Source organism: Centropristis striata, chromosome 8 (assembly GCF_030273125.1).
Source record: "Centropristis striata isolate RG_2023a ecotype Rhode Island chromosome 8, C.striata_1.0, whole genome shotgun sequence".
Lineage (NCBI taxonomy): Eukaryota > Metazoa > Chordata > Actinopteri > Perciformes > Serranidae > Centropristis > Centropristis striata.
Genome location: NC_081524.1, coordinates 22,405,375 through 22,427,580, shown reverse-complemented (window position 1 = coordinate 22,427,580; position 22,206 = coordinate 22,405,375). Strand labels below are relative to the sequence as shown.

General features: G+C 40.5%; 1 protein-coding gene across 3 annotated transcripts; it reads right to left on the bottom strand.

The window, feature by feature from the left end:
• Window positions 1-599: 599 nt before the first annotated feature.
• Window positions 600-20,659, bottom strand: lingo4b (leucine rich repeat and Ig domain containing 4b). 3 transcript variants are annotated; one of them, XM_059338532.1, is made up of 3 exons: window positions 20,557-20,659; window positions 4,237-4,352; window positions 600-3,767 (listed from the first exon to the last, which is right to left on the bottom strand). In XM_059338532.1, the coding sequence occupies exon 3, from the start codon at window positions 3,753-3,755 to the stop codon at window positions 1,941-1,943; it is 1,815 nt and encodes a 604-aa protein (XP_059194515.1). In that variant the 5' UTR covers window positions 3,756-3,767; window positions 4,237-4,352; window positions 20,557-20,659; the 3' UTR covers window positions 600-1,940. The 3 variants fall into 3 exon arrangements, with proteins under 3 accessions (XP_059194515.1, XP_059194516.1, XP_059194517.1); XM_059338533.1 differs by lacking the exon at window positions 20,557-20,659 and adding an exon at window positions 6,621-6,737; XM_059338534.1 differs by lacking the exon at window positions 20,557-20,659 and adding an exon at window positions 6,269-6,297.
• Window positions 20,660-22,206: the final 1,547 nt, after the last annotated feature.

Here is a 22,206-nt window from a genome sequence, read left to right as displayed (position 1 = left end):
TTTTCTGTCCAGTGAATCTCTCTCTGCACTGCAAGTCTTTAAACTGTACTAAGGTGAAGTGAGAGTAATTCATTGGATAACGTTTGGTTCATCACTTTCAAGTGTAATGTTCTGTTTTTAATGGGGAGTTAGCAGTGAAGGATATGCAGCAGAGGAGACAGAAACTATCAGTAAATGTCTAAAGAGAGTTGTTGGCATTTTAGCCTCGGTTAAACGTGGCTCTGAGAGACAAACAGCCAGCCACAGTAGTATTCCTCTGCACACATAATCTTTCGTCTTCACAAGAAGACGAGCGTACATTGCGTGGCCAACTGCCAGCTGTAGCTTTGTTGTCTTACAAAGGGGCAACAAGGCCACTTTCTGTCTCAAATTGGAATACAAAGTCCTCACAATGCACTCACAGTGCAGAGATTAAGTGCTTTGGTTATGCAAGAAAATGTACTCTTGCCAATTTCCCAACAATTGAGTCATTTCAGATGAAGATCCACTGAGAGATTGGTTTTAAGATGATTGGATCAGTTTGGTTTTTTTTTACCCATTTGATCGCATTCCAAAATATTTTACATGAAACAATTCGAAGGCAATCCACAGACACAAGGCAGGTTTAAATATAGGCATTTAATAAAGTAAAATGAAAAAAAGAATCTGTCATGTATGAACAAGATGGCAAATAAACAAATCTGTCAATGCTAGACATCTGCATCATTTATATCCTCTTTTCCTGGCAAAATAAAGCATTACGTTGTGCGTAGTGCATCTTCACAGTTACGTTTATACACAAGAGTGCCGTATTTGAGTGACACTAATCCCCAGAACTAGATAAAATGATAGAATAAAGCCAGTGCACAGAAACGCCCGTGACCTAAATATTTACAAGATAGCAATGATCAGGTGAGCATTCTCTCTGTCCACGGTGAGAATGTTACTGAGGCACATATTTATCAGTGTTTTGTGTGGGTAGAAAATAAAAAAAAGTGGTTTCTTGAGTATAAAAAGGGGGAATCTTCTGATAGAACAAAAAGTCATCTATTGCAATTACATGATAAAATAATGCAAAAGAAAGACAGTGATCCAGTGATTTGGACCTGACATACTTGTTTGTTTGTTTGTTTTTTAAATAAAATGGGAAAGGATACATTCCTATGTACATTATGGGATGCTAACAGTCCCTTTTGCACTGCTACACTACAAAGTAAGCAGTTCTCATGACAGAAAGCAAAACTCCAATGCAGCATTCCTGAAGCATACTGCAAAGCTCCAAAATGTCCAAAATTTGATGATGGGTTCACTTTTTTTCTGGCTAGACTATTCCATATATTTATTGCAACTATCAAAAGCTTTGTAGTCACATACACTTAAAGCCACTGCTGAATTGGCAGTCTTTGACATGATCCTCTGTGGGTAAGCAGAAATAGCAGCCCAAGGTTCAAAAGGGCAAATGTTTTCTTGGCTTGTATTGGCAAGTGAAGACATTAAGCTGAATACACTTGTACAACATGGATGATTAAATAAGCACCTGATGTGTTTGACATTGCAGAAAGCTGTGTCTTCACGTGTTAATCCCAAAAACTGTGAATATTAAAAGTAGTTTGTAATTACATGCAACTTAAAAAATTACAACTGTGCTAGACAAGTGGTCATTTTCTTATTTAAAGTTGGTGAAAACAAATGCACAGCAACCATGAGAGAGAGCTCTGCCTAAAATCTGTTAACATCTTTCTATTCCAGGATCATGAGATATTCATTTGTTAGCAAAGTGGGTGCTGAGATGTAACTTTCCACTCTAAAATTAGAAAGGGCGAGCTCAAGCCCAACAAACTGGCTCTCATTCACCTTCAAGAGAGGTTTTGAACAGAGGTCCTTGAGTGTCCCAGTGGGAGGGGTCCATAGTGCAGAAGAACTCAGTCAATATGGAGACCCCTTTCACCTCTTCCTTGGCTTTAAATAAGTTTCATGGTGAATCTGCCACCGTCACCTCCGTCCCCTCCTCCACCACCCATTGAAGACCGAGGAACAAAGTCAATTGTCGCCGTGTGCTTGATCTGACCTTTGCTCTGGCTCCAGAAGAACATGAAGACAAAACAGATGGCCACTGAGCTGAGGAAAGACAGGAAGCCCATGGTGGTGGCGATGATCAAGGTCTTTGCATCAAACGGGTACGGTTTGGCCATTTGAGCTGAGGAGTTGGCAGCTTGGGAGTTTGAAGGCTCCTGCCAGCCCTCCTCTGAGAAGAAGGGGATGGTTCGGTTCCGAGGGAGCCCCTTCACGTACAGACCGACAGTCAGGCTGTCGTTGCCTGCGGCGTTGCCCGCCAGGCACTGATAAGTCCCGCTGTCCTGAACTTGGGCAAAACGTACTTCTAGAGTTCCATTGGCTAAAACTCTGATTCGTCCTGTTGGAGAAACCACATTCTTATGGGATGAGATCCAGGTGATAGACGGGAATGGATCTCCATCAGCCTTACAGGAGAAGAGAACTGTCGTGCCCTCTTCTACTCTCGCCTCCTGCGGCCTACGGTCCATGATACGGGCAGGGCGGCAGGTAAACAGCCTCGGCAGCTCCTTCTCTGAGAAGTCTCTGAATTCACGCTGTCTCACTGCATCGGGAGACGAACACGTGGGCTGATGCCCGTCAAAGTTCAAGCGCAATCGTCGGCGGACAACCCAGAGAAGGCGGCAGTCACATGCGAGGGGATTCCCGTCCAACCGCAAAACCTGAAGATTCCCCACAGAGTGGAAGACGCTCTCCTCCAAAGTAGTGAGCAGGTTGGATGTAACGTTAAGCATCCGAAAATAGGCCAGTCCCCGAAAGGCCCCCGGCTCTATTCGTAGCAAGCTCCCGCCTGCTAGGTGTAACTCCTGGAGTCTCAGGAGGTCCCCGAGCAGATTACCTTGGATAATAGTAATGGGGTTGTAGGACAAGTCCAGGTAGCGCAGATAAACCAGGTGACGAAGTGCTGCGTAAGGAACAACACTGAGGTTGCAGCTGCTGATGATGAGCGAGGTCAAATTAAGACCAATCAGGCTGTTGCTAGCCACAGTGTCCAGTGCTGGCCAGTTTGCAATCAAGAGGCTGCGCAGACGGTGTAGTCGCCGGAAAGCGTTGTTGGGAAGAGTAGAAATGGTGAGGCGCAGCATGCGAAGACGTGTCAGGCTCTGGAGCTGGGACAATGCCTCTGTAGGAACAGAGGTCAGATTGCTGCGGTCTAAATTGAGCTCCTGCAGATTCTGCAGTCCATAAAAAGCCCGCTGGGAGATGAAGACTAAGTCATTCTCCTCAGCATCCAGTGTTTGCAGGTTCACCATTTCTTTGAAGGTATAGTCCAGGAACACCAGGATCTCATTCTGGCTCAGATCCAAAAATCGCAGACTGGAAAGGCCAGAAAACACCCCAACCGGGATAATCTTGAGACGGTTATTCTTAATCCGAAGCGTCCTGAGATTCTGTAGGCCCTGGAAAGCCTCCACCTCAATCATGGAGATTATGTTATCACTGAGATCCAACTCTTGAAGCTGTAGGAGACCAGAGAACTGGCGGCGCCCGACAGTCTTAATCTTATTGTGGGATAGATCCAAACGCCTGGCATCGCTGGAAAAGCCCTCTGGCACTGAGTTCAAATGTTTGCCAGAGCAGATGACTTCTTTAGCCTCAGGTCGACACACACAGCGTGGAGGACAGCTTCCTGCAGATACACCCAGTCCAAAGTGGAGCAGGATGCTCCAAGCCCCCCATCGGACGACTGACTCCACAAACATCTTACCCCCAGCCTGAGAAGAGACACACACATAAAGACATTAGCTTGGATGTTTTTGGCAATAAATAGAGATATGCTAATGGGATAGTTCACTCTCATCTCAAAAATACATATTTTTCCTCTTATCTGTAGTGCTTTTTATCAGTCAGTGTTGGAGATATTGGCCTGCCTTTTATCTAAATAATAAAACTAGATTACACTTATTTTATGGCGCTCAAAGCAACAAAAAAATACATTCTCAAACTCAACAGCAATGTCTCTTTCCTGAAATCATCCTTGTTACTCAATATTATCCACAGACCGTGTCGTGAGTAGTTTCATGTGCAGCAGGAACTATTTTCTTTCTACAGACATCGCTCTGGTCAATATGTCCAACACCAAAACAATAAAGATTGATAAATAGCAATACAGGAAAGAGGAAAATCCTAATTAAGAAAGAAATACAGAGTTAAAACAAGCAAGCAAGATATGATTGTGTTTACCGTATCAGTCTCGGAGTGCAGATGCTCATAACCAGTGGCAGTCAAGTTGGAATCTGACTTGAGTTAAGTCCTCTGTAGAGATGTGGTTCCTTCAATAACATGCCCTTTAGAGTGGCCTGAGCAGAACAAAGAAAGAGACAGAGAGAGAGATACAAGTTTTAGACTTAGAGTTTAAGACTTTTAAGTTTAACTTGATGTTCAAACACAAAACAGCATATGAAAACACTTGGTTTTAACAGCGAATATAAACAGCTGTTCTCCTTCAGGCTAAAGTAATATACCCCCAAGTGTATTGGTGTGGTGTTATGTCCATAAGTTATAGCTTAAAATAGAAAATGAGAAAACTTTTGCAAAAAACTGATGTAAGAAAAAACTGTCACTGTCCGTCTCATCAGCTTTGTGCTCCAGCTGCCAAAGAGGAAAACCAGGACAAACAAGATGAATTAAAAACCACCTACAAATACTACATTCTGAGCGGGCGGTCCTGTCCTGGTTTCAAATGATTCATGCTGTGCCAGCTGGTATCACGGAGAAGTGTGACGGGGGTACCAATGTGGATCTCAAATGAAGGAAAGACAAACCGTTTCTAATTTTTGCTTTTTCGTTTTGAGCTTGCTATTTATTTGAGTTGGGTTAATATAGTGGTGGATGCCATATTAAACTCCTCCACCTCCACAACGTCCTCAGGTGTATGACGAAGAGCCAGAAGAGACAATAACATGGTGACCTTATTTCTGCTGATGACTGTGTCCCATAATTCATTTCAGGCACTCCCTCGGTACGTGTTTTCCTACTCCTCATTTGATATCAGAGAGAACACGATAAAAAGTAGACGTCGGGCAGCAGAGAGTGTCCAGTGTGAAGCAGATGTCGCAGCTGATAAGATCGGCCTACATCTCTGTACAGCAGACAACAAAATCCCTACTTAACTGATTATCAAAGAATACATCTCACTTTTTACTCTGGACATTTTATCCTTCCAAAGACTGGAAAAGTACCATTAAAAGTACTTAATGCCCATGGAAGTGTCCATATATGATCTGGCCTGAAAACGAAATAAATAAATACAAAGTATTAGTGCGGCCAGCCTCATGCGCTGCGTCTCTGATAGTGCAGATGAGGCCTCAGTGAGATGAGAGCTTTGCCCCCTGGCCCAGGCATCTGGATTTAGGCACGCCAACTGGAGCCAGAGCCAGCAACAGGGCGAGGGCGATATAGATTTACAGAATAAAAGGAGTTTAAAATAAAGTAAAAACAGACAAGAGTATATAATAAGATGTAGACAAATCCAGGTAAAAATGGAAGCTCTGTCTCCCGTTTATATAATATAAGACCCGTGCATGTTTGTTTTTCCTGGAAGAGAGACTCTGTTGCTCTGCCTGAGGTTTTGTGCTGATTAATGCCATTTTTACAGTCGACAGATATAGTACGCTAGAATTTGCAAAAGAGCTTTGAGAGAAATTTGTCATTTGGGGATGATACTTGACCTCACTTTGTCAGAATTTTTTGTTCTTTGATTAATTAATCTTTGTATTTTTGCACTGGAGTCTTTTACAATAATGACTAATGTATAATTAAGTTCAGCCAAATCTATATGAAAGAATCCCTTATACTTTTAAATTACATTAATTTGCTCTTTGTCTCACAGTGAGATACTGATGTCAAACATTTCACAAAAGTATGCCTAATCTGCTCTAATTGGTTTTATTTCTATGGACCCTTTTGTGGTAATAAAGTTTAAATTAATTAAAATAACTACTGACGTGAATAGAAAGCATATTATGAATAAGAGATTCAGCTATGAAATCTCTCATCTGAAGTAGTCGTGAGAATAAACTTAAATAATAAATTGTGTTGGAATAATGGAGATTAAACAAATTTTAAAAAATCACAATTCAGTTTAGAAGACATACGTAGTACCAAATAAACCAATACTTTCATATCTCAAGTAGAAAGACGAGCACAAAACCAGATAAAATCATAGATTCTGAGACAAATCATGCAGACATAATAGTGTAAGAACGAAACCAACCTGCACATTTTTGAAGAAAGGAGTCCAAAAAGTGTCCCACTCACTACAGTGAAATTGCTGCACGGTAAAATATTACATAATTACATTATCCTGCCAGAGTCTGGCCTTTCTGGTTGAATAAACAGGTGCTGAGAAAGTATGTGATGTAAATTATGTATTTCCCTCTCCAACAGCCACCGCTGAGACCCGCCACTGTTTGAGGACCAGAGGCGACCAACCTGGAAAAACAACTCTGATTCTTCACACAGCACCTACACAATGTCCCACAAGTGCACCGGAAACTCAAAGCTCAGATACAAATCATACTTCAAAAATACAGCTAAGACAATCCAAATGCCAGGCTAAGTCTAACCTGCAGCAGCTGCAGCTTCTCCTTCTCCACCATCAGGCAGTTTCCAGTGTGTGGACTCGCCCTCGCTGCAGCTTCTCCTCTGAGTGGCAGAGTTGTCGACAGTCCCAGAGCTGCACAGTCTTTATCTCATCCCTTCTCCTCATGCAAACCGCTCTTATACTGGCTGGCTGGGAGCGCTGACTCACAACCCAACACTTGTGCTCTTAGACTCCCAGGACTCCTGTTGGACCGATATGTCTGACACACCAGACACCGATACTGACCTTTTTTATTAAACTTTAGCCGCTTACGACTGATCAGGGGGACATTTTCCTGGCCACAATTGTGGTATAACAATCTGTAAGACCTTTTATTACATTTTGTCTTGTTTTTTTGTGCAGTATTTCCAGTGGTGGTTCTAGACCAGTTTTACTGTGGGGGCCAAGCAGGGGCCAGTGTTTAATCAGAGGGAGCAAGATTAGGTGGTTTTTACTTCAAAGAACTATATGACTTTTAAAAGAAATAACAAATATCAGCTTTTAGCCTTCACATCACTCTCTTTAGATCTGTTATACATGGGAGGGGCTCACTATTTAAAATTGTTAATCCCCCACTGGGCCGACTTGTGAGAGACAGAGACTGGCAGGTGTGTGATATCTCAGGCGGGTGGGCTGTCAGTTTCTCAGTCCTTCCAGCCAATCAGGTCTCAGGATTTTTCCTCCTCTGCGTCCCCCCACACATCATAAAGCTACGATCCAGACAAAGGTCACGACCCCGGAGTCCCGCCCGGGAGTGACCCCGTCCGTCAAATTAGAAAGTAAGGGGGATGAATGCGTTAGTAATCTCAACATATATTTGTCACCCTGAGTGGAGCGGAGTCACATGAGTGTCCTGTTACACTGTTAATTATACTAACTATTTTCTATTACGCACAGCCACTGGTTGTTTCTATTAATGATGCCGTTTCAAATTAGAGCAGACAACAGTCACTTAAAGAGCTGCTGCAGAAAACAATTCATCCCTTTAAGAATATAATATAAGCTGCTACATGTCAAATAAAAAGGAATCTATTTTTATAACCATACTGTTTTTACACTCCTATCACTGGGACAGTCCCTTTGTTCTGTGTCCATACATTTAGATTAATCCTGGAAATTACAGGCTGGAAATAAACAAGCAGAATTTGGGTGAAAAATGTAGCAAGATGTTCTTTATTTATCACTAACAACTGAGAAATTCACTGTTTAATTTCATAATGTCTCTCTGTTTATTGTAAAAAGATTTCCTCAAACTGAAAACGTAGATATTATATATATTTTTTTTTAGATTTTTGTCATGCAGAGCCTGTCAAAAGAGCGACTGTTGTAACATTATGTGTTTGTCTTTATGTTGCTTTGAGTTTTTTTCTGTTCGGTGTAATGAAATTGTAGAATCTCTATAACATTTTTGTATCAGTCACACTCTTTCCTGCCTTTCTTCCTCCTCCTGCTGGTGTTTCTTAGAAGTTTGTTTACTATTTCTGTTTAATGCAGTTCAATAATAATGTGGTTTGGTCGGCCATCTGCAGAAACAAGTAAATGTGACTTTGTTTATTGTTGTTACGCTGGTTTGAGTTTTCAGCCAGAAATCATGAAAAGATTATTTCCAGAGAAGTCCATTGATCGTCTCTCTTTAGTTTCATAATAATGTTGTTTGATGACTGAGGGACGTCTGTCCATCTGGGTGCTTCTTGGATTGGATTGACCAACATGAACCTCCCCTGTAACCTTTTTGCATAACTCAAAAACAACCTGAGGCCAAGCCAGAGCCAAGTCTTACCTAACAAACCCTCACAATGCCTAAAATGCAAACAATCAGATGTAACCTCTTCTGGCCATGGTGTCCTGTCGTCTTTTGGGTGAACTCCCACACTTAATTCTTTGAAATCATTTAACTTCCCCGACTGTGTCTGTGTTTGCTTCCTCTCCTCTGTCATCAGACAAAACTCATCAAGTCTCTCCGCTCGGGCCCTTATCGCCTTACATCAATCTGTGGACAGTTGCCACCCCGTGTTAAAATTAGGACTTTCTTCACCGACTGCACACAGCTGCAGATTTAGCCGTCGCTCTGCTCCCCGGAGTTGCTTTATGTTCCCTCGACGGTTCGGATTATGACTGGATTATATTAATCAAACAACTAATGAAATTAAAAAAACAATCAAACAGATGATTTTATTGGGAATCACATCATTAATGTTTTTAGCGTGCAGGCGAGTGTTTTATCAAGACTTTTTCAGCATCTCAGCACTGATGGAACATTTTTAAGGTTTCATATCATCCACTAAAAACTGCTAACAAGAGGATTCCTGCTCAGGATCATAATCAGCGACACATATCATTATCTTGCTGTAACAGGGCCGGGAGCAAAGTAGAGGCAATGATTCTCAGATGACTTGAACCCTTCTTCTCACCTACATTACGGCTTCATTAGCTTTGAGAAAGAGCTCTCTCTGGGCTCGGCTCTTTAAGTATCTGCCGCTCCTCAACTTTCAATCTCTGCCTGTAACTTGTGGGACCTGCAGCGGCATGTGAAAGCACGATTTTAAGTGAAAACGTCCCTTGCAACAGGTGCATTAAACAGGAGCATGACCTCACATGGGCCGCAGGTTGACAGTCTTTGTTCTCCTCTGAGTTTTGAAGCCCTGAGCATGAATCCCTGTGCCAAGCAGCCCATCTGACAGAGAATGCACAGTCTGAGCCCGGCTGGGTTTTCTGACACTTGTCAAAGAGCTATTTTTAGCTCGTCACAGTGAGAAAGACAAGAGCCTGGCTCAAATCCCCAATTAAAGCGGCTGGAACAGAACAACAGTGTGGGGATCACAGACCGTGAGCTTGTGTCTTTGCACTTTTGTGTGTTTTCAGTGTGACTGTGTGTGCTTGAAATTGTTAAAAGTGTGTTTGAGTTCGTGATGGAGTTTGTGTGTGTGTGTTTCTCTTTTTTATGGGCTTCTGGCACCTGCTGCAGTGTGACGGCCCCTGAGACCTCCTGCATGCAAGCAGCAAATATTAAAAGGTTTGCTGGCAGAACAGCTGTCGGGTGCATAGCAGGAAAACAAAAGTCCCCTGGTTTTTTCCCCTCTGGGTTTGTCGGGGAAAGGACTTGTAAACAAGGCCATGTCGGGAGCCGTATCTATGTTAAATAAACAAATAAATGTCTGAGATGCAAGGGAAACAACAGAGAACAATTTAACCACTACAATAGCAGTCTGCCACAGATCAAAAGTAAATGGTGGACACAAATGAGAGGCAGCTTGACTTGTCTTGACCCCATCTTTTCTACAATTCTGTCTGAACAGAGAACTCAATCTCAACCATCCCAGCAAAGGTTGCTACATATAGAACTAAAGGCATTTTGGATAATATAATAAAATGGATTTATAGTTTATTAAGACTGCTAATTGCTCAAAAATAGTATACCATTTCTATATGAACTGATTCTTATTTAGAAACAAACAGGTGACATGTGTATATTTCTAAGTTTATGTTGAAAAAATTGTTGAAAAAGTGCAAAAATATGGCTCAAAAACAGACACCTTGTTTGGATATATTGGCCCAATTGAATAGGTGTTTATTAGCAGTGATCATCCCATAAATTTGGGCGTGTAGGGGTCTGCTTCTAGTAGGTCCAGTAGGTTGTTATCAGCTCATTGAATGAGCGTCTGTATTAACGTGTGTTGGTGGTGGCCTCCTCTATCAGCTGTAATTATGAATAGCACTAACTAAGGGGAAAGTGTGAAAGTGAAGGGAGAAGCTAGGAAACAGAGTTTAAAGCATGAAAAGTTCTTTGGGGGGGGTGGGTCAAACAAACCAGGACTTTCATCAGGAGACACAGGTTTCTGTCCGGTGTCAAAACAAAAGTCAACAATGTTATTTGAAGTAACATCACTTAACTACTTTACTTAAAAATACAGAATCCAAAAAAGGAGAGACACTGTGTAAACAGATTGCATCAAATTCAGACTTAAGAGTCTCTATTTCTAAAAAGAAATCAGTTTAAATAGAAGATTTACTATCTTTGTAAAGTTTTCAACTGAATATATTTCATAAAGGATGAGCGAATGATTACATTCTGTTCACCTTTTAAACTCATCCAAGCTCTTTTTGAAATCAAGGTTGTACAATAATAAATAATTATGAAGGGGGAGCTGCTTTGAAAACCAAAATTGTATGACTTTGATACAGCAGCAAGGGTAAAAAATCATAATTAATAATCGCAAAAGGTGTGAAAAAACATCAAAAACTGACATTAAAAGAATGTGAACATTATTTTTTTCAGCATTTTTAAATATTGTTACGGATATATCAGTCCAGTATTAAATCATCACATGCTCACTGTTTAACTTATTTGCCAAATTTGGTGAATGACTGGATGGTGGACAGGTGAGCATCTGTTGTTATGACATAATCCTGTTTGTTTGGAGGAATGTAATCTTTACATAATTCATGTCTACATTACATAATATTTCTGCTCATTGCAAAACATTTAACGGACTGTATCGTTGTTGAGAAAGCCATTTCTAATTCGATGGTTTTGCTTTTTTTTTTTAAAGGCTGTGAGGAAAATGCAGACCCATGAATACTAATGTGACCAAGGAAGGGTGTGTTTGGCTGCTTGTATTGTTGGAGTTGGCATGTGGAGGGAGAGATAAAGAGAACTGTGTGTGTGTGTGTGTGTGTGTGTGTGTGTGACAAACGGGATTATATTAATTGTTTTTCCTCTGTGCCTAAACATTGAAACATATTTATTTCACTTGACTGTTATGCGTAATGCAAAACTGTGTGTTACAACAGTGTGCACGTACAGAAATGAGCTGAAAACGGGTCAATTTCTCTGGCTTGCAATTAATTACAGTGTGTGTCTGTGATTTGTGTGTTGGAGGGTAAATGCACAGTTTGTCAATTTGAGTGTGTGAGTGGTTTTTCTTTTCTTTTGTTGCTTCAACTTGTTGCCATATGCATTTAATTATCACTCAAATTGATTTGACCTGTAATGAAATGTGCCATTTTCTCTGTCTGATTCTTTAATCATCTGCTCTTACCCTATGCAATTTAGCAACCAAATGTAAAATACAATAAAAAAAGAGGTCAAAAGTAATGATTTGCATGTAAAAAAGTAAATATTTTTGTGAGAGAAAAGACAGATAAAGAGAGAGAGGGACTGACGCATTATAAGTGTGGGTGTGTTTGAGTATTTACACCCATGTAACGTGTGGTGGAAGTGGGTCACAGTGACAGATCCACTCACGTCGGTCTTGTTCCAGACTGCGTGTTGGGTAAAGCACTCTGCTGTAATTCCTCATTCTGATGAGGAGAGAGTTAAGACTCTGTGCGACGTCACGCAAAGTGCGCCGTCTGCAATATTAATAATAGCACAAATAAATGAGGGAAGGGAATTAGTCTCAGTGCAGCGCCTATGTGATGTGACAAATTAGGTCGTCTCAACTAACAGCGGTGATGCGTCGAATCCATCGAAGTACATCAGAGGGATGATGGGAGGTCACGCATTAAAGTGGAGCTGACTGATGGGACACAGAGGGCTCTTAACCTGGAACAGGTCAAACATGCATCCAACTTCATCAGGGCTACATACTGACTGACTGACTGACTGCGGGCTTCAACTGCAGTACACTCCTAATGAAACGTGGTCCAGGAGGCTGCTGGTGTTTGTTTTCGGAAATCATGTATTCTGTTTTAAAAGAACTCTTTGACAAAAAGTGAAATCCCTAAAGTCTAGTGGTAGAAGAAGAAGAGAAGAAGAAATGATAGAAGTAGTATCAGAAGTAAAGATGCTGAAAGTAGAAGCGAAAAAAGGAGTTTTTTGAGATAATTGAAAGAAACAAAAACCCAATAAAGTGAAAAAGCAGGAAAACATAGAGGAAAAGTAACAGAATGAGAAACTGGAGGAAGGCAATGAGAAGAAATGGAGCGAAAACAAGAAGGTGAAAAATCGCACAATGAACAAAGTCTGAAAAAAGGAGCCAAAAAAAGGAAAAGAGAGAAAATGAGAGAGAGAAAGCAATAACAAGAAATAGAAGAGGAAAGCAGTAAAGGGGACATTTCAAGAAGAAGAAAGGGAGTGAAAGAATTTAACTGAGAGAAAAAACAGCAAGAGTAATGAGCACCAAAGAGGAAAAGGGAATATGTAATGTCGGAACAATGTATCAAAAATGGAAATAGCTTCTCGAGTGACACTATATTCAAGTACAATACTTTGCATATTCATCCAAGAACTTCAAGTGTCTGCATAAGGACTCTTTATACTAATAAACTAAAGGTTATGTCAGAGAAAGCTGTTCAGGCACTTTTTCGTGGCTCGAGGAGTATTTCAGTTCTGGAGGTCAAGAGGAAATGATGGAGGCTAAAGCAGGAAGAAATCACTCTTGTATTTTTGTTTTTCTATTTCACAGAAAAGCGATCAAATCCATAATCTCCCCTCTCTCTAGTGTGCAGGTGGAGCTTTTTCCTCTTTGGCACACTTACCAGCCTGCATGCTAATCCAACGTGGCCGATTCACAATCCCACCTGGTTCCCCACTGAGCTGGCACAAAGGCAGAGACGACGGGGGGGTCATGTCATCAGTGCTGTACATGGGGAGGGGGTGGATGGGAGGCATCCTGTATTTGGCAGGTCACAGACTCGATTCGCCACAGCCACTGACGTGTTTGTTACTGCTTCTTTAAGCAACTGCTACTACAAAAATGTTTATTTCTTTCACTGTGTAAACTACACACTGCTATCACTTGCCACAGAAAACAATGAATATATATGTAGCATTATCTATGCCAGGGATGGGCAACATCTTAAAAGTGCAGTGTAGAAATGCATAAAATTACTTCTTGCACTTAATGTTGGTCTGCTGTTCTTGCACTGAAAAAAAAAAGAAATCACAGTTTTTTATTTTTTTCAAACCTTTTTTATTCCCATTTATACTGTTATACATGCATTTGAGCATGAAATATGTTAAGTTACTGCACTGTAAATATATTTAAAATTGCAGTTTTATCATATCTGGTTAAGTGCACGGTCCTATATGTGGCCCTGTGATAGTGTCCATTAAAAATTGTGGCCCCTCCAGCATTTAAGTTGCCCATCCCTGATCTATGCTGTCACTCAGCTGCTGTAACCCCTTTAACTTTCCCTTCATCTCAGGAACGCCTGGAAGGAATTTCCTCAATTGTAGCGCAAATGTTGACACACAGATGAACTAATTGGATTTTCAGAGGTCAAAGGTCATGGTCACTGTGATCTTAGATACATGTTTTTTGGGCATAACTCAAAAATGAATACGCAAATTACGACAAAATGCCACTCAAATGTCTAAAATGATGACGTGATGACATTTTATATCAAAAAAGTTTAAAAGTCAGCTTCTCTGTGACATCAGAAAAAACTTTTTGGGCCATAATTTAAAATCATAACTGAGGGACAGATAAAGAGATTGTGACCATATTTCACATTTGGTATGATACTGTATGGTGACGCTAATCTTGTAGCTGGATGGAAGATGTGTGTGAAGCGTCCAATTTTTTCTTTATTGTTGCTTCTTTGCAGCAACATCCACATTAGCCTAAATGACAGAAGAGGTTGTGTGTCAGTACCGCACTTTACGACCTGTATGTACGTGTCGCGGCTCGCGGTACAGCGACGCGCTCTAAAAATAGCATACACGTCATTATACATACACATACGGTCTCATGGTTGTAAAAAAAGGCTGCAGTTTCTGTGGATTTACTTTATAAAACCACTAACCTAGGTTTAGGGCAAAAAACTTCCTGGTAAGGCGTCATAAATACAGTTTAAACAGTAAATAAATGTACGGGAATGCTGGAAGTGAAGTAGTTACAAGGGTCACGTGACTACCGCAAGCTACTTTCAAAAACCTGATTCACGTAACTTAAGTTAAAAACTCCTCTGTGAAAGTCCGCTGTTTGTTCAACCCGTCCAGCCTCCAACTGAATGCTGGAATCTGGCATTTTAACTTTCATCACCGTTAATCACTATTACGTCAGCAAGATGGCCGCGGACACATTGCAGCGGACGGGGTAATACATGAATATAGCTCCAATTTCACTGCATGTACATACAACCTATATTGACGTTTTCTGAAGGGAGAACAGGCTGGAACTCCAACTTGGCTGCATGGCGTACAACCGTGAGACTGTAATTCTAGTTTTTCAAGTACATTTGTTTTGCTCTGTTTTTCTGAAGCTGTGGTACCACTATTCTGCGGTGTAGATAAAATATAATAACTGTCCCAAAAAGAATGTAAAGAATTTTTTCATTTGTCAGTGCCTTTCTAAGCAACTCAAAGGATTGCTCCAAAAATGACAGTGTTCTATGACATACGTGGACAACTACTTAAAAGGTTAAAAGAAAGAAGCACTGAATGTTGGAGACAGATTCCTTGTGATGAAGTTGAATTCTTTGTACAGCGGACTATCCACCCTGACCTCCCCCTAAGTCAAGTCAAATCCAAATCGGTGGAGCCACAACATTTTTTATCCATTAATCCTTGATCTGAATGAGGAAAAACTCACTGAGACACCCTTTAAAAGGTTTTGTGGTGGTATTACAACAACACACTCCTTCTGGCTTTACTCCTGAGAGAGGACCGTTGTACGACTGCCAGAGGTCACTTGTCAAGAATGCTTGAACATCAATTGTTTCAAGCATTGGAACAAATTACCAACACTGTCATTGTGTTTGTTGATAATAGTCTTTGAATTTTGTCCTTTCACAAAGAGGACTTGATGCACTTGGAGGAAACAGTAAAATCATTTTGACCAGCCAGCAGGAGCTGATGGAGTTAAAGAAAGACCATTTGACTGCTTCCACTTATCCTCTCAGCAGCCCCTAATTACATCACTGACATCATCATACATGAATTACTTTTAGTTATTCTTTTGATAAGGTATGATTGGACCTCTGTGTAGGACTGAGCACCTCTCCAAGGACCCTGCCTCTGGCCCATTGCATGCTAAGTATGCTCCAGCCCACACGACCTTGGCTAAATAGGCATAGAAAGTGGATATGAAATCATTATTGAACATGCAGCACGATAATGGTGGCTTTTTACATTTAATATTCTCCTCTATTTGACAGAAAGGAATGATTCCAATAGCAACAAGAGCAGTTTGTCAGGAAATAGTAGAATGAGAAATGGGAGGGCTGTCCTGTATGATTGAGTCGATGTGATTGACAAGGACAATTTCGTACTTTGTATCTTAAAATCGCAAGTGTTTGTACCTGTTCTGAACGGCTCTACTGGAGGTGCAGAAAGCCTCCTCCTGACTGCATCGCACTACCTCACACCGATCTCTCTCCCTCTCTTTCTTCAAAGATTCTGAGTCTTTTGCATGGCTTTGTAGTCTTTATTCAATTAATCGTACGAATGAGGATAATGAGTAGACTGCTAGCCGAAGCACTGCTGATCAAAGGCTGTTTGGCATCGGAGGTGAGCCTCTCCGTGTGTGTGTGTGTGTGTGTGCAGAAGCATGCACTACTGTGGGCCGGAATAAATTTTGCACCAGGGCCAAACACAACTGTATTACATCGCTGCCCCTGATTCTGTCACTGGAGAGCTGTGGTTCAGGTGCTGTTGGGTGATTCTGACTCTCATTAATTGTTTTTTAAAATAATGTTCTTTATAGGTATCTATCATTTTTTCCTTAAAGCCTCATGCCTCAACAAACGACAACTTGACAAATGGATACCAAAAAGAGTGTTTTTTTCTATGTTAAGTATGCAGGACTTCACTGAATGGGGCTGCTGTTTCCCTGCAGCTTCCACATCTTGTCATTTCCAACCTGTCCACCAGATGCCACCAGACTTTCCTGCTCCTTGTCAATCACCCAAGCCAGTTCCTCCCTGCCACACCTGCCCCTTGTTGTCTCATTAGGCAACAGCATATATACCTGCCACTTCACACACTAGTTTGTCAGACTGTTTATGCCATAGCTTTGCAAAAATTCCCAACCTGTGTCCCTTTTGCTAACAAGTTGCCAATCCTATTCATTGCCCCTTTGATTCTGCTAAACTTCCTCAAATGTGTTTGGCTCCATTTCCCTGTTTCCTCTGGATGAGAACCATGCGACTGAGCATATGTGATTTGAACAATGAATAGCTAACACTAATTCCTCCTATAATTTAATCTACTGAACAAAAATGAATACAATGTTTTTCAGTCCTGCTTCAGTTCTGTTGGTCTTTAAAAAGGCATAATATGCATATATTATAATCTAAGGCAAGAAGCCCATGAAATGAAAACAAGAACATAATGAAACTGGAAAGGACAAGGATCTCAAAAAAGGAAACATGGCATGAAAGAAAACATGCAACATAAAAGAAACCGCCCAAAGATCCTTTTCTCATGGCCAAACAACACAAGGATGCTGCTGACAAAAGCCCCAGGCCAGTGCCATTCAACTCTTTATTCATGCCCCGACATTCCTCCAGTGGCTGTCAACATCGGATCTTTCTCTTCATCTTCAAAAAGACTTCAAATGGCGGTGTGGCCTAAATAGTGCTTTTATGCACAGTGGGTTCAGAAGTGCAGTGCAACACAGATTCTGCCCCTTGGTTGTTGCTCAGATGAAAAGACCACTAACCCAACTCAGAAATCACTTTATGTGGAAAAGACAACATTTATCCTCTACCAAACAGTCCTGAACATGACTGTGATGTTAATCTTATTACTGTTAAGACTGAACATGTGGTGGGTAGATGTGCAGATGCATTGTTCCAGGCTCAGATACATCTTCTTGCAGACAGCTCGCCAACATCTTTGGCTAAGCCTGGAATTAAGGTGCTGCATTTGGAAAGAAGTCAAAGCTGCAGTGAAATACTCTGTCACCCACTTTTCTCTTTTTGTCAAAAGATGACAATGACTGTGCAAGCAGGATGTGGCTTTTTGGGGAAGGATATTTTAAAAATATTTTTTTGCTACAGTCATTGATGGCTAATCTGGAATATATTTAAACATGAGGAATTATTCAAAAAGTGTGTACGCAGCTCTTGTGTGTAAGCAGGCTGTTTGTTTTAAATATAGACGTATTCAGTATTTGATCCCATTTCAAAAAAAGTTGGAACAAGTGCAACAAAAGAAAGTTGTGAAAACCTCTAAAAAATCACCTGTTTGTAACATCCCAAAGGTTAAATGTGATAGTATTATGACTGGGTATGAAAGAGGCATCCCAAAAGACTCAGTTGTTCGCAAAAACGATTGGGCAAGGATCATCACTTTGTGTAAAACTGCATGAACAAGCAATCCAACAGTTTAGGAAAAACGTTTCTCGGTGCACAATTGCAAGGAATTTCAGGATTACCATCAATAAAAGCATTAAAATTTGAAACCTGTAACTTTCGATTCCTTCAACTGCATTGAAAACTGATGTGATTGTATAAAGGGCATACATGGGCTCAGGAACACTTAAAAAAACTGTTTTCTGTAAACACCATCTGTCACTATATCTACAAACATAAAGGTCAGGACTCAAGCATGCAAAGAGAAAGCCAGATATCAATAACATCCAGAAACGCCGCCTACTTCTCTGGGCTGACACAAGGTGATAAAGTGTGCTGTGGTCTGACGAGTCACATCTGTGAAGACACCATTAATGCTCAAAGGTACAAACAGGTTATCAAGCAACACATGCTGCCATCCAGACAACGTCTTTTCCAGGCATGTCCCTGCTTGTTCCTGCAAGACAATGCTGAGACACATTCTGCACGTGTTACAACAGCACGGAAGAGTCCAGGAACTAGACTGGCCCGTCTGCCCTCCAGGGCTGTCTCTCATTGAAAGAGTTTGGTGCATTATGTAACACAAAATATGCCAATGGAGACCCCTGACTTTTGTGCAACTGTAGTTGCTTATCAAGCATGAAACTTTCTTGAAACGTGTTGCTGGTATTAAGTTTAGGAATCAAAACCCAAGGGTTAGGCTTCAGAAAAGATTGATGGTGTAACATAACGGACAGACATAAGGTAGTTATGTAGGTAAAAATTGATATAGGACATGACGTAGCTAGCACAGGCTATGCACAAAAGTTTACTGACAAATTTAATGTAAATAATAATAATAATTTTGGTACTTTACTGGGGACACAAACACCAGTCTGTTGGGTGAATGCCCTGTGTTTGATTGACCCATCCACCAACCCTTCCTACCCAGCCATCATGGACCATGTTGTTCTTTATACTCTGTATCCTCAAAACATCACTTCCACCTTGGCGTCCTTCATAGTTGCTACAGCCACTAGAGGGCCCCGGTAAGGACAAAACAGTGGTATGGGTTATTTTAAGCTGCTGTACAAACAACTGATGGGGTCATTTTGGTGTGGGGACAGTCTTCTTCAGCCACAATACACTGCATAGAGACAAAGCTGCATTGAAGGCAAAGCAAAGAAACTAGTTAAAGACTCGTCATATACTTCTTTGCCTGAAGCTGAAATCAATTAAAGTCTGGAGCAGCTGCCCAATATAACAGTGCAGATAAATCATCCCCTAACAAGGAGACTGACATACTTCCTGTGCATAAAATGCCCTCTGATTAAATTGCCCATTTGGCAGAATCCCAAGCGTCAAATCCTTGGTACTCCCTTGATGGTGATCTGCTCCTCCAGAGCCACACTGCAACTGATGTGAGTGTGTCCTCATTATGACAGCAGGAGAGGACAGAGAGTTTGCTGCTGAGGTCTGAGTTCACCTCTACCTCTCACTGAAATGCTGATCCTTGCTTACATCACACTGCAGGTGAGATGATAATCGAATCTAACAGGAGGAGCCAAGTTTTGAAAAATGATAGGTGACAAAAAAAAAAAGGTTTGATCAGAGTCCCTGAGAGAGTGAAGCATCTTGATTTTTTAAAAGCCTCACACTGTCCCAGGGGGGAAATGAGGCTGCAGTTAGTGATGTCTGTAATCCTGCTGAAACGCAGTTAAAACACAGTCTGTTCTGGCCCTTTTTAGGTTTATGGAACAAAATATCCAGAGGATTACTATTCACATGGACAGAGTGTTACTAACACAAAAACAACAACAACAACAAAAAGATGGATTTACATAAACAACAAAGCAGCTGAATAGTAAAGTAGTAATGGCACATTTTCTAGTTTTCTGCAGAGGACGGTTTCAAGAGACCTAATATAATCACACAAAGTAAAATATGAATAAAGGGCAGTATTCAAACTTCTCATTTACCAGACACAATATGAGTTTATATTTTTTTATGTTGGGATTCGTCATTGATGAGACTTGGTTTGGACGACATAAAAAAAGAAAGATAAGCCCCCACACCTAAACATCGAAATAGGTCATAACCCTTTTTGTCAACATATCCAGATGAGTGCAAACCACCATAAAAATACAAAGTTAAAAAAACAACAACTAGTCAACAACAACATATAAACAGAAAACTGCTTCAGGTATGAAACCATATACACCACTATCAGCTACTTCCAATCTGCTCATTTTCAAGGTTTTGTCTGTTTTTTATAATTTGAATAAACCAAGAAAATAATTAAGTCTTGAGTTATATCCCTTTGGATGTCAGTAAGCCTAGTTGAAAAAAAACCAACAACAACAACAACAAAAACTGCACAAATGCTACAACAGAACACACTGACACACTTAAAGCAGCACCAGCAGGAACACGCTGATGATTATTAAAGTGTTTCCATTAGAATAAATGGGGGATAATGAATATCATACAGTCCTATGTACCATATAGGCACGTATAGAGTGCTATAAATAACTATGATGGCAATGATGCATACACCTAAAACAGGTGTATGCATACATACAGTTCAAACAAGTGAAACTGAGGTAAACGTGAAAAGTGGAGGTTGTTTTTTTTCTTTTAGGAACAAGTATCGAAATGCAAACAAAGTAGAGAAATCGTGAATCAGAAAGTGAACTCACCAGCTGAAGCTTTCAAAGAATGCAACATCGCAACAAAGCTTCCACCTCTTCAACGCTCATCGTCCGTCTCCAGCAGGAAAACATCTCTGTACAGGACACTTTCCCTCCTCTTCCTCTTCCTCCTCTTCCTCTTCTGCCTACATTCAAGCAGACTTTTCCAACATCTGTCGCATCACAGTCGCGCAACTGACTTCGCCCTCCTTCTTCATTAATTTCCTTTTTTTTTTCCGACTGCCGAATACCTCGGGGGAGTTTTGGGGGATAATTGCGCTACTAAAATAATTTAGGTCGGCTGTGTCTGTGTGAGCCTTGTTGTGTGTGCTGATGCCGAGGAGAAGCTGCTGCGCTCTGCCCGGTTCTGCTGATGCTGCGCCCTCCGCATCTCCATCCCTCCGCTGCTCAGCGGGAGCAAAAACCCTCAGATTTAAGGCTGGATCCGCGCCATGTGTTGTGGCCGTAATTCCTTAAATCCCCATGTAACCAGTATTGTAACGAGGAATGGCTCCGTTACACACGAAGAAACTCGTTACTTTTTTTAAAACTCCATTTTCGCTTTTAACCCTTTATGCACAACATATAAACACCTTCTAATGCACAACATGATGACATGACAACAAAATGACCTGCATTCATTTCCCATGTTATTTCATGCTGGATGTGTGTTTGAATATCTGTTTTATTATTATTACAACAGATCATTATATACATTTTTCCTTTCATGCTTTATGAAGAAAAATAGTTTTTGTATTGTTACAAGTTTACACACATGGGTCAAAAATGACCTTGTGTGTTAGAAGGGTGACACAAAAAGTGATACACTAAATTAATAAGTTGAGTGTATGTGTAACTATGTTTGTCTTCTTTTTAAGGTTTAACTTTAAAAGAGTTGTTTTAACCACTATATTACATTGGAAAATCACATATTTGAACATTTGAGACTTATTAGAGCCACCAAATAATAATTTCCATTGGAAAAACACCAATTTAACAAAATAGTATAGTTAATATTTGTGTCTTTTTTTTTGTCAGGTTTTAAAGTGGTGATTGATGAATTGGGGACCCTTTGATGCACAACATATAAACACCTTCTATATGACCTTGTGCATTAGAAGCGTGTGATAAAAAAAAGGTGGTGGTGGGGGGGGGTTATTCAAAAAGTAAGAAATTAAAACAAAAAATTAGGATTATGATGATCAAAAACAAGTTATTTCAGGAAAACCTGCAATACTGAATGATGAAATTAATTTTTTGCAAAGATATAGAATATAAAAACATTGATATTGACATGGATTTGGTAGTAAACTAGATATACTAGAATATGTATAAGACCACTTTCTGTGAGTAATAACCATTTGTGGAATGTAACTAAGTACATTTACTCTACACACGTGGACAACATTGTTGGTACCCCTTAGTTAATAAAAGAAAAACCCACAATGGTCACAGAAATAACTTGAATCTGACAATAGTAATAATAAATAAAAATTCTATGAAAATTAACCAATGAAAATCCAACATTGATTTTGAACCGCGGTTCAACAGCATTATTTTAAAAAATAAACTCATGAAACAGGCTTGGACAAAAATGATGGCACCCCTAGAAAAGACTGAAAATAATGTGACCAAAGGGACATGTTAAATCAAGGTGTG

Coding starts and splice junctions, on each gene's coding strand:
- lingo4b (XM_059338532.1), bottom strand. CDS start 3,755: ATGTTTGTGGAGTCAGTCGTCCGATGGGGGGCTTGGAGCATCCTGCTC.